The sequence below is a fragment of the Ranitomeya imitator genome, chromosome 3 (genome assembly GCF_032444005.1).
Source record: "Ranitomeya imitator isolate aRanImi1 chromosome 3, aRanImi1.pri, whole genome shotgun sequence".
NCBI lineage: Eukaryota > Metazoa > Chordata > Amphibia > Anura > Dendrobatidae > Ranitomeya > Ranitomeya imitator.
The window spans coordinates 652176956-652189194 of record NC_091284.1 but is presented as its reverse complement, the minus strand read 5'-3'; the positions used below and the strand labels follow the sequence as shown (position 1 = coordinate 652189194).

The window sequence follows — 12239 nt, the reverse complement described above, 5'->3', positions numbered from 1 at the left end:
TGTTGGTTCACTTTGTTTATCTTGCTGTTGGATCCTGTGGACAATGGCTACCGCTCCATCAGCTCTGGGTGTTACCTTTCGTTCTTCAATATATGGGCTAACCAGTGATTTTCCCAACTCCTCTATAAAAGTCTTCTCTTATATAGTTTACTTTTGTTCCAATTTGGGTCTATTTCCTTCCATAGCACGAATGCATTGTATGCTGACACATCAAGCATATTGTAAAAAAATCACCATTGGCCACCGATTTGTTTTGCGCTTACAGGTGTAAGTGCCTACCAGTTGATCTAGAGTATCAACAGCCCCTTTTGTAGCATTATATTCTAAAATGATGTCCGGTTTTCTGTGATCTCTATTACTGATTTCACTATCATGATGCATTGTGCTCATCAGAATTACCTGCTTGTGTTTCTTTGGAACGTAAGAAACTACTATGGTATCCTTAGTAAAATAAAACATAGAACTATAAATGTCTCTCTTACTGAGAATACCTTGCGGCAGTTCTGGCTTATTTTTTATAGTAGTACCCAACATGGTCATTTTTCTTTTCATCAACATCTGCCCTAATTGATATGATGTAAAAAAAATTGTCGCATGTGACATTTTGTCCTTTGAATCCCTGGGTCAAACTGAATTGAACTATTTTACAGGAACAGCAGGGTAAAAATATTTGGCGCATAACTATACTGGAAGGTAATCCATCAGCAGTATAGTAATGAGAAAATGTATGTATGTGTAAATCTGAATGGACCAAAAGGACCTAAATAAATTGATAAATAGTAGTAGATGTAATATATAGTCCAAAATGAGATTATAGCTCCTTTATTTTACTCATAAAATGGCTGGAGATCACTATATAAGGCTATCGGTCATTTTTGACCGAAGAGTACAAGTGTATAAAAAAATTGTGGCGCAAAAAGTAAACATAAAAAAATATATATAACAATACGCATGGTAAGAATTCCTCAAATGAGGAAAAGTCAATCAACCACAAGTTTCAGAACCGCATCTTGAATATTTTAAAAAACATTAAAGTTCAAAATCGGTCGTTTTTGACCGAAGTCAAAACTACAGCACTAATCTTATGAGAGGCAAATAATCAGCAACACATGTTAAAAAATACAACCACGTACAAAGGAAAAATTTAGAATTTTATGCTTTAGACATTAAGAGAAAAATAAAATTGAACCTAAAGCCTAGAGGAGGAAAACTCTGGATATTCTCACCATTGCTTTACACCAAAGGCACCGCCAGTCTTGCAGGCGTAACACACTGCCGCATGTTTTGTCACATACAGCACATTTGGCACTGACTGGCAAGTTTCCTTCTAGCCATTGATGAGGCATTGCTATCTGAAAAGAAAAAACGGTAGAAACAAAGCTTAGATGTTGCAATTTATTATAGCGGTAAATGCCGACTGTCGCCTTCAGTGACTTTATGTGAGGATCATTACTTGGATATTTATTAGGCAAAGAAAGCCCAAAGCTCCCAGTGGAGAATAATATGGCCACTAAGTCAAAAAGTATCTCAAACATCTACCACCCCCGGGTTAGCCCCCCCTTATTGAGAATTTGGGTAGAAAATGATTCTATTCGTTAGATCTTTGTTAGATCTGGTTTGATCAACCAAAACTAACGTTAGATCTCCACTACAAAATTAGATATTTACGATCTATTTCAGGGGGGGCTAACCCGTAGCTAACCGCCCCTACTTTGAAATTTGCCGTTTTTTTTTTATGGATTCTAACAGATATTCGTTAGATCCGGTTTGATCAGCAAAAATTAACGTTAGATCTCCTTTCATTCCCGAGATATTGGGGGTGTCAGGTGGGGGGGTTAGCTACGGGTTAGCCCCCCCTACTTTGAAATTTGCCGTTTTTTGGATGGATTCTAATAGATATTCGTTAGATCCGGTTTGATCAGCAAAAATTAACGTTAGATCTCCTTTCATTCCCGAGATATTGGGGGTGTCAGGTGGGGGGGTTAGCTACGGGTTAGCCCCCCGACTTTGAAATTTGCCGTTTTTTGGATGGATTCTAATAGATATTCGTTAGATCCGGTTTGATCAGCAAAAATTAACGTTAGATCTCCTTTCATTCCCGAGATATTGGGGGTGTCAGGTGGGGGGTTAGCTACGGGTTAGCCCCCCTACTTTGAAATTTGCCGTTTTTTGGATGGATTCTAATAGATAATCATTAGATCTGGTTTGATCAGCAAAAATTAACGTTAGATCTCCTTTCATTCCCGAGATATTGGGGGTGTCAGGTGGGGGGGTTAGCTACGGGTTAGCCCCCCGACTTTGAAATTTGCCGTTTTTTGGATGGATTCTAATAGATATTCGTTAGATCTGGTTTGATCAGCAAAAATTAACGTTACATCTCCTTTCATTCCCGAGATATTGGGGGTGTAAGGTGGGGGGTTAGCTACGGGTTAGCCCCCCCTACTTTGAAATTTGCCGTTTTTTGGATGGATTCTAATAGATAATCATTAGATCTGGTTTGATCAGCAAAAATTAACGTTAGATCTCCTTTCATTCCCGAGATATTGGGGGTGTCAGGTGGGGGGGTTAGCTACGGGTTAGCCCCCCGACTTTGAAATTTGCCGTTTTTTGGATGGATTCTAATAGATATTCGTTAGATCCGGTTTGATCAGCAAAAATTAACGTTAGATCTCCTTTCATTCCCGAGATATTGGGGGTGTCAGGTGGGGGGTTAGCTACGGGTTAGCCCCCCTACTTTGAAATTTGCCGTTTTTTGGATGGATTCTAATAGATAATCATTAGATCTGGTTTGATCAGCAAAAATTAACGTTAGATCTCCTTTCATTCCCGAGATATTGGGGGTGTCAGGTGGGGGGGTTAGCTACGGGTTAGCCCCCCGACTTTGAAATTTGCCGTTTTTTGGATGGATTCTAATAGATATTCGTTAGATCTGGTTTGATCAGCAAAAATTAACGTTACATCTCCTTTCATTCCCGAGATATTGGGGGTGTAAGGTGGGGGGTTAGCTACGGGTTAGCCCCCCCTACTTTGAAATTTGCCGTTTTTTGGATGGATTCTAATAGATAATCATTAGATCTGGTTTGATCAGCAAAAATTAACGTTAGATCTCCTTTCATTCCCGAGATATTGGGGGTGTCAGGTGGGGGGGTTAGCTACGGGTTAGCCCCCCGACTTTGAAATTTGCCGTTTTTTGGATGGATTCTAATAGATATTCGTTAGATCCGGTTTGATCAGCAAAAATTAACGTTAGATCTCCTTTCATTCCCGAGATATTGGGGGTGTCAGGTGGGGGGTTAGCTACGGGTTAGCCCCCCTACTTTGAAATTTGCCGTTTTTTGGATGGATTCTAATAGATAATCATTAGATCTGGTTTGATCAGCAAAAATTAACGTTAGATCTCCTTTCATTCCCGAGATATTGGGGGTGTCAGGTGGGGGGGTTAGCTACGGGTTAGCCCCCCGACTTTGAAATTTGCCGTTTTTTGGATGGATTCTAATAGATATTCGTTAGATCTGGTTTGATCAGCAAAAATTAACGTTACATCTCCTTTCATTCCCGAGATATTGGGGGTGTAAGGTGGGGGGTTAGCTACGGGTTAGCCCCCCCTACTTTGAAATTTGCCGTTTTTTGGATGGATTCTAATAGATAATCATTAGATCTGGTTTGATCAGCAAAAATTAACGTTAGATCTCCTTTCATTCCCGAGATATTGGGGGTGTCAGGTGGGGGGGTTAGCTACGAGTTAGCCCCCCCTACTTTGAAATTTGCCGTTTTTTTTTATGGATTCTAACAGATATTCGTTAGATCCGGTTTGATCAGCAAAAATTAACATTAGATCTCCTTTCATTCCCGAGATATTGGGGGTGTCAGGTGGGGGGGTTAGCTACGAGTTAGCCCCCCCTACTTTGAAATTTGCCGTTTTTTTTTATGGATTCTAACAGATATTCGTTAGATCCGGTTTGATCAGCAAAAATTAACATTAGATCTCCTTTCATTCCCGAGATATTGGGGGTGTCAGGTGGGGGGGTTAGCTACGGGTTAGCCCCCCCTACTTTGAAATTTGCCGTTTTTTGGATGGATTCTAATAGATATTCGTTAGATCCGGTTTGATCAGCAAAAATTAACGTTAGATCTCCTTTCATTCCCGAGATATTGGGGGTGTCAGGTGGGGGGGGTTAGCTACGGGTTAGCCCCCCTACTTTGAAATTTGCCGTTTTTTGAATGGATTCTAATAGATATTCGTTAGATCCGAATTGATCAGCAAAAATTAATGTTAGATCTCCTTTAGTTTCCGAGATATTTATGATCTTTTTCTGGGGGAGGTGGCTAACCCATAGCTGTCTGAATGCAAAATCCTACAGAGACAAGTAGCGGCTGGGAAAATTCATTGTGGCGGTCTGGGCTAGAAATAGGAAAAGCAGATGACCCCAGTAACAGCAAACATCGCATGTGACCATTGGATATCAGGCCTCTTTCACATGATCTTAGCTTTGCTGTGTAATACGCAGTTTTTCACACATGTGTATTTCACGATGAAATGTAGCCATTGAAACCGATGTGTTTATTCTCATATGTGTTATTTTCACGCATACGCAAATGCGTGTAAAAAAATAAATACAGCATGTTCTATTTTGTAGCATATTACACGATTAGCCCATTAAAACAAATCACTGGGCTGCGTGAAATACGACGGTAAATACGCAGTGACAACGCAGCATTTTTAATGCGCGCAATACGCATATGATCGTGTGAAAGAGGCCTAAAGGTAACAATCACTAGTGCGGTCTGCAGAGCGGCTGTGGAGCTAGTTTCTGCCTAGCTATAGGCGGTGTATAGGGGTAATATTGGTCTTTGCGTGGTGTTTTATTTAGTCACAGTATGGCAGTATTATTTCATTACTACGCTGGTGTAACTCTCATCAGAGTGGGGGCAAGTAGGAAATTTTGGGTGAGTTCCCACATTTTTTCCCAGAACTTGACCCCTGGTAGTACCTGATCTGTAATCCAATGTGAGCATGTGATGTATGGTGCTGAAGGGGTTCCCTGGGATTTCCCCAGGCTGCAGAACGCTGGTGGGGCGACGTCACCCTGCCAGCGGGAAAGCTCAGGGAATCCTTACACTGCCACAACAGAGGGATGCCGGAGAGCAGTGCTCCCCTGCACATAGTCCTCCCGCTTCGCTGCAGCCGCACGGGTACTCACGGCCTCCCTTGCTGTCGGCTACCTGTGGGTCTTGTACTGCAGGGCTTGTCTGTGGTTCCCTGGCGTTTCCCCAGGCTGCAGAACGCTGGTGGGGTGACGTCACCCTGCCAGCGGGAAAGCTCTGGGAATCCTTACACTGCCACAACAGAGTGATGCCGGAGAGCAGTGCTCCCCTGCACATCATCCTCCCGCTTCGCTGCACCGGCACGGGTACTCACGGCCTCCCTTGCTGTCGGCTACCTGTGGGTCTTGCACTGCAGGGCCTGTCTGTGGTTCCCTGGCGTTTCCCCAGCATAGGACACTGGAGGGGCGACGTCACCCCGCCAGCAGGAGACACCAAGGAACCCCTGCAGTACCACATTCAGAGTTTATTTCCGGCTCAGACAAAACAGGAGTCATATTTAAGCAGTGTGAACTTAGCCTAAGTCAGCAGATACACTTTGATATGCCACTATGACATATCAAAAGTTGCCTGAAAGTTAAATACAGGGCAAGAAAAGCAACAGGTGGGATAGCGGCGGAACAGAGGAACGCCGCATGATGGAGCCGATCACATGCTCATCAGCTCTCAAAGCACTGCATGATGCCATTGCAAACCATATGTGGAAAAAACAGGTTGGGCAATTGCTTGAAAACCCACTTAGCTCCTCTTACATTTGCATCTCGGCTTTGGGAAAATGGCCGCCGCAATCTCTTCTGCGCACGCGCGGCATCCCGTGGCCATTTTCCTGAAGCCCCGTGCAGCAGAGCAATCCATCTGCGCACGCGCAGCCCCAGGAAGATGGCCGCCCCCACCGATGACAGGGTAATAGCGCAGATCGCGCGCTGTTTCTTCACGTGCGCGCAATGGATTCGGCACTTGGACATGCGCACACCACTACGCCACCAACAGAAAGCTGGGGAAGAAAACAGCGATGTCACCACGCCCACCTGACCTGACCAGCCTGATTGACAGGCGAAAACGGCGACTTTACTTGCGGAAAAGAAAACAGCTGACCGCACTACCGCTACTCCAACCAAGACGTTGAGAACTCACAGCTTGCAGCCAGCCGGCAGACCAGAGGTGCTCAGCCGGAACGAACATCAGCGATGCAGGCAACAAAGAAGAAACTTGGCGGCACTCACCGGTCTTCAACACAGGTTTCTTTATTACATAACTTCACGGCACGGGGATGTATACAACAAGAGCAGCTGGCGAACTGTCGCCAGCTGCTCTTGTTGTATACATCCCCGTGCCGTGAAGTTATGTAATAAAGAAACCTGTGTTGAAGACCGGTGAGTGCCGCAAAGTTTCTTCTTTGTTGCCCGAAAACGGCGACTTTGGTAATGCATTTCGCAGCGTAGGTGGGGAATCAGGGTACACTACATACACTATTGTAACGCACAGCGCAGGCCCTATTTAACAGTATTTTTATCTCAATCTGAAAAAACGGGGTGATAGGTTCCCTTTAAGGACTGGTTTGCAGCTACTTGGCACATTTTCCTATTGTGCACTTATGTGCTTAAAGTGGGATTTAATTTCCTACCACACAGCTCTCTACATCCATTCTCTTGCTGCCATCCATATCTGCATACATTGATCAGCAGATCTATACACACTCATGCACAGATAAAGATAGGACAATTGCACACAGTAGATCAGACCTTCCTGCATAGAAATATGCCATACATAGGAAATCAATACCGACCTTCACATTTATTTAGTGAACACACTTGTACGAGGATGTGTTTCTCTGCCTGCTCTTATGACTGAAGTGAAAATGCATAGAGGATGCTTTCCTGAAACGGAAAGTACTTGCAAGCAGCATAATACAAAGAATAGCAGGTTTACCCAGAATCCTTTGCAGGAGGCGGAGCTATGCAAATCATCTCTTTCCACCCCAGTCTAATCCACAGCGCTTGGAACCGCCAAGCGTGCAATGCTGCGGATTAGTTTCTAAATTTACACAGCCAACCAATTCCTACCTGTGGACACGTGTTTCGGGCTTTAGGCCCTCATCAGCACAGGGCTGGAATTGGTTGGCTGTATGGAGTGGGGCTCGGTGAGCAAGCGATACATATATGCTAGCCACCTTAGGGAGAGACCCAAGTTGGGCTAAATGTAGCGAGCCCCACTCCATACAGCCAACCAATTCCAGCCCTGTGCTGATGAGGGCCTAAAGCCCGAAACACGTGTCCACAGGTAGGAATTGGTTGGCTGTGTAAATTTAGAAACTAATCCGCAGCACTGCACGCTTGGCGGTTCCAAGCGCTGTGGATTAGACTGGGGTGGAAAGAGATGATTTGCATAGCTCCGCCTCCTCCAAAGGATTCTGGGTAAACCTGCTATTCTTTGTATTATGCTGCTTGCAAGTACTTTCCGTTTCAGGAAAGCATCAACTATGTATTTCCTTTAAGTAGAGGGCTTTTCGGTCTCTTTCGTCCCGCTACATTTAGCCCAACTTGGGTCTCTCCCTAAGGTGGCTAGCATATATGAAGTGAAAATGAGCATCCAAAGAAAAGGTCACACACAGGGTCAAACAGAGGGTGGGATCAAAATCACTCAAAAGTTGATACATTATGTTGATAAAACGACATGCAAATGTAAGAGGAGCTAAGTGGGTTTTCAAGCAATTGCCCAACCTGGTTTTTCCACATGTGGTTTGCAATGGCATCATGCAGTGCTTTGGGAGCTGATGAGCATGTGATCGGCTCCATCATGCGGCGTTCCTCTGTTCCGCCGCTATCCCACTTGTTGCTTTTCCTGCCCTGTATTTAACTTTCAGGTAACTTTTGATATGTCATAGTGGCATATCAAAGTGTATCTGCTGACTTAGGCTAAGTTCACACTGCTTAAATATGACTCCTGTTTTGTCTGAGCCGGAAATAAACTCTGAATGTGGTACTGCAGGGGTTCCTTGGTGCCTCCTGCTGGCGGGGTAACGTCGCCCCTCCAGTGTCCTATGCTGGGGAAACGCCAGGGAACCACAGACAGGCCCTGCAGTGCAAGACCCACAGGTAGCCGACAGCGAGGGAGGCCGTGAGTACCCGTGCCGGTGCAGCAAAGCGGGAGGATGATGTGCAGGGGAGCACTGCTTACTGGCATCACTCTGTTGTGGCAGTGTAAGGATTCCCAGAGCTTTCACGCTGGCAGGGTGACGTCGCCCCACCGGCGTTCTGCAGCCTGGGGAAATCCCAGGGAACCACAGACAAGCCCTGCAGTACAAGACCCACAGGTAGCCGACAGCAAGGGAGGCCGTGAGTACCCGTGCGGCTGCAGCGAAGCGGGAGGACTATGTGCAGGGGAGCACTGCTCTCCGGCATCCCTCTGTTGTGGCAGTGTAAGGATTCCCTGAGCTTTCCCGCTGGCGGGGTGACGTCGCCCCACCAGCGTTCTGCAGCCTGGGGAAATCCCAGGGAACCACAGACAAGCCCTGCAGTACAAGACCCACAGGTAGCCGACAGCAAGGGAGGCCGTGAGTACCCGTGCGGCTGCAGCGAAGCGGGAGGACTATGTGCAGGGGAGCACTGCTCTCCGGCATCCCTCTGTTGTGGTAGTGTAAGGATTCCCTGAGCTTTCCCGCTGGCGGGGTGACGTCGCCCCACCAGCGTTCTGCAGCCTGGGGAAATCCCAGGGAACCCCTTCAGCACCATACATCACATGCTCACATTGGATTACAGATCAGGTACTACCAGGGGTCAAGTTCTGGGAAAAAATGTGGGAACTCACCCAAAATTTCCTACTTGCCCCCACTCTGATGAGAGTTACACCAGCGTAGTAATGAAATAATACTGCCATACTGTGACTAAATAAAACACCACGCAAAGACCAATATTACCCCTATACAGTGACCATAGATAGGCAGAAACTAGCTCCACAGCCGCTCTGCAGACCGCACTAGTGATTGTTACCTTTAGGCCTCTTTCACACGATCATATGCGTATTGCGCGCGTTAAAAATGCTGCGTTGTCACTGCGTATTTACCGTCGTATTTCACGCAGCCCAGTGATTTGTTTTAATGGGCTAATCGTGTAATATGCTACAAAATAGAACATGCTGTATTTATTTTTTTACACGCATTTGCGTATGCGTGAAAATAACACATATGAGAATAAACACATCGGTTTCAATGGCTACATTTCATCGTGAAATACACATGTGTGAAAAACAGCGTATTACACAGCAAAGCTAAGATCATGTGAAAGAGGCCTGATATCCAATGGTCACATGCGATGTTTGCTGTTACTGGGGTCATCTGCTTTTCCTATTTCTAGCCCAGACCGCCACAATGAATTTTCCCAGCCGCTACTTGTCTCTGTAGGATTTTGCATTCAGACAGCTATGGGTTAGCCACCTCCCCCAGAAAAAGATCATAAATATCTCGGAAACTAAAGGAGATCTAACATTAATTTTTGCTGATCAAACCAGATCTAATGATTATCAGAATCTATCCAAAAAAATGGCAAATTTCAAAGTAGGGGGGCTAACCCGTAGCTAACCCCCCACCTGACACCCCCAATATCTCGGGAATGAAAGGAGATCTAACGTTAATTTTTGCTGATCAAACCAGATCTAACGAATATCTATTAGAATCCATCCAAAATACTGCAAATTTCAAAATGGGGGGGCTAACCCCTAGCTAATCCCCCAATTGATACCCCCAATATCTCAGGAATGAAAGGAGATCTAACATTAATTTTTGCTGATCAAACCAGATCTAATGATTATCTATTAGAATCCATCCAAAAAAACGGCAAATTTCAAAGTAGGGGGGGCTAACCCGTAGCTAACCCCCCACCTGACACCCCCAATATCTCGGGAATGAAAGGAGATCTAACGTTAATTTTTGCTGATCAAACCAGATCTAACGAATATCTATTAGAATCCACCCAAAAAATGGCAAATTTCAAAGTAGGGGGGCTAACCCCTAGCTAATCCCCCAATTGACACCCCCAATATCTCAGGAATGAAAGGAGATCTAACATTAATTTTTGCTGATCAAACTGGATCTAACGAATTATTAGAATCCATCCAAAAAATGGCAAATTTCAAAGTAGGGGGGGCTAACCCGTAGCTAACCCCCCACTTGACAACCCCAATAGCTCGGGAATAAAAGGAGATCTAACGTTAATTTTTGCTGATCAAACCAGATCTAACGAATATCTATTAGAATCCATCCAAAAAACGGAAAATTTCAAAGTAGGGGGGGCTAACCCGTAGCTAACCCCCCCACCTGACACCCCCAATATCTCGGGAATGAAAGGAGATCTAACGCTAATTTTTGCTGATCAAACCGGATCTAACAAATATCTATTAGAATCCATCCAAAAAACGGCAAATTTCAAAGTAGGGGGGGCTAACCCGTAGCTAACCCCCCCCTGACACCTCCAATATTTCGGGAATGAAAGGAGATCTAACGTTAATTTTTGCTGATCAAACCAGATCTAATGATTATCTATTAGAATCCATCCAAAAAACGGCAAATTTCAAAGTAGGGGGGCTAACCTGTAGCTAACCCCCCACCTGACACCCCCAATATCTCGGGAATGAAAGGAGATCTAACGTTAATTTTTGCTGATCAAACCGGATCTAACAAATATCTATTAGAATCCATCCAAAAAATGGCAAATTTCAAAGTAGGGGGGGCTAACCCGTAGATAACCCCCCCACCTGACACCCCCAATATCTCGGGAACGAAAGGAGATCTAACGTTAATTTTTGCTGATCAAACCGGATCTAATGAATATCTATTAGAATCCATCCAAAAAACGGCAAATTTCAAAGTAGGGGGGGCTAACCCATAGCTAACCCCCCACCTGACACCTCCAATATCTCGGGAATGAAAGGAGATCTAACGTTAATTTTTGCTGATCAAACCAGATCTAATGATTATCTATTAGAATCCATCCAAAAAACAGCAAATTTCAAAGTAGGGGGGGTTAGCTACGGGTTAGCCCCCCCTGAAATAGATCGTAAATATCTAATTTTGTAGGGGAGATCTAACGTTAGTTTTGGTTGATCAAACCGGATCTAACAAAGATCTAACGAATGGAATCATTTTTTACCCAAATTCTCAATAAGGGGGGGCTAACCCGGGGGTGGTCAAACATCTAATGGTTTCCGCATTAGGACCTTGCAGGGAAAACATCTATACTCACACCATCCTCATCCTCAATGATATCTTTGCCAATGGAGGCTAGCGTTGTCCACTTGCAGTTGTTTGTAGCCCTCACCGCACACCTCTTATGAGCTTTAAATTTACACACTAAAATCATTAAAAATACACATTAGTACAAGCAGGAACACTGATGTCATTAAGGAAACTAAATGCAACATTAAATATTTACCACCAAGTCTGAAACGGTTCTTGCCCCAGGCACAGATATACAATGACTAGTATGCATTTATAGCACTAATCTGTCTTGTTCTGCAGAGATAGCCAGCCTGCACCCAGTGGAGAAATGCTACCGTATTTATCTAACATAGAAGACGGAATAATCTGCTATCTGCAAATGATAAATGTAACAAGCACAAGGACAAAGCGCAGAACTCACTTACAAGGAGTTATTGTTTCACTGCATATCCACAAACATTGCTCAAATTCTTATTTAAAGGGTTTTCCGGCCTTAGGGTATGTGCACACGTTCAGGTTTTTTCGCGTTAAAAACGCATTACAAACTGCAGACATATGCATCCTATCATTTAGAATGCATTCTGCAATTTTTGTGCACATGATGCGTTTTTTTCCACACAAAAAACGCATTGCGGTAAAAACAAAAAGCAGCATGTTCATTAATTTTGCGGATTTTCTGCGTTTTTCCCGCTATTCTATGCATTTGGGAAAAAACGCACAAAAAATGCTAAAAAAAAAAACGCATGCGGATTTCTGGCAGAAATGTCCGGTTTTTGTCAGGAAATTTCTGCTAGAAAATCCTGACGTGTGCACATACCCTTAAACCACAAGTCTGCAGTCAGTCTATGGGACTGCAAACTTGGAATCCTCACACCCTGTGCATTGCGCACTGTGAGGATTCTCCGGAGCCAACACTGGAAGCGGG

The 12239-nt window shown here is 44.5% G+C and overlaps 1 protein-coding gene across 4 annotated transcripts in view; it reads right to left on the bottom strand.

The window, feature by feature from the left end:
* Positions 1–12239, bottom strand: part of DGKH (diacylglycerol kinase eta) — a 374433-nt gene that overhangs the window by 98158 nt on the left and 264036 nt on the right. For all 4 annotated transcript variants that reach the window (XM_069758220.1, XM_069758222.1, XM_069758219.1 and 1 more), the window contains 2 exons: positions 11340–11446; positions 1227–1352 (listed from right to left, as the gene is read on the bottom strand). In XM_069758220.1, coding sequence (XP_069614321.1) covers positions 1227–1352; positions 11340–11446 — 233 coding nt within the window. The remainder of the gene's footprint in view (positions 1–1226; positions 1353–11339; positions 11447–12239) is intronic.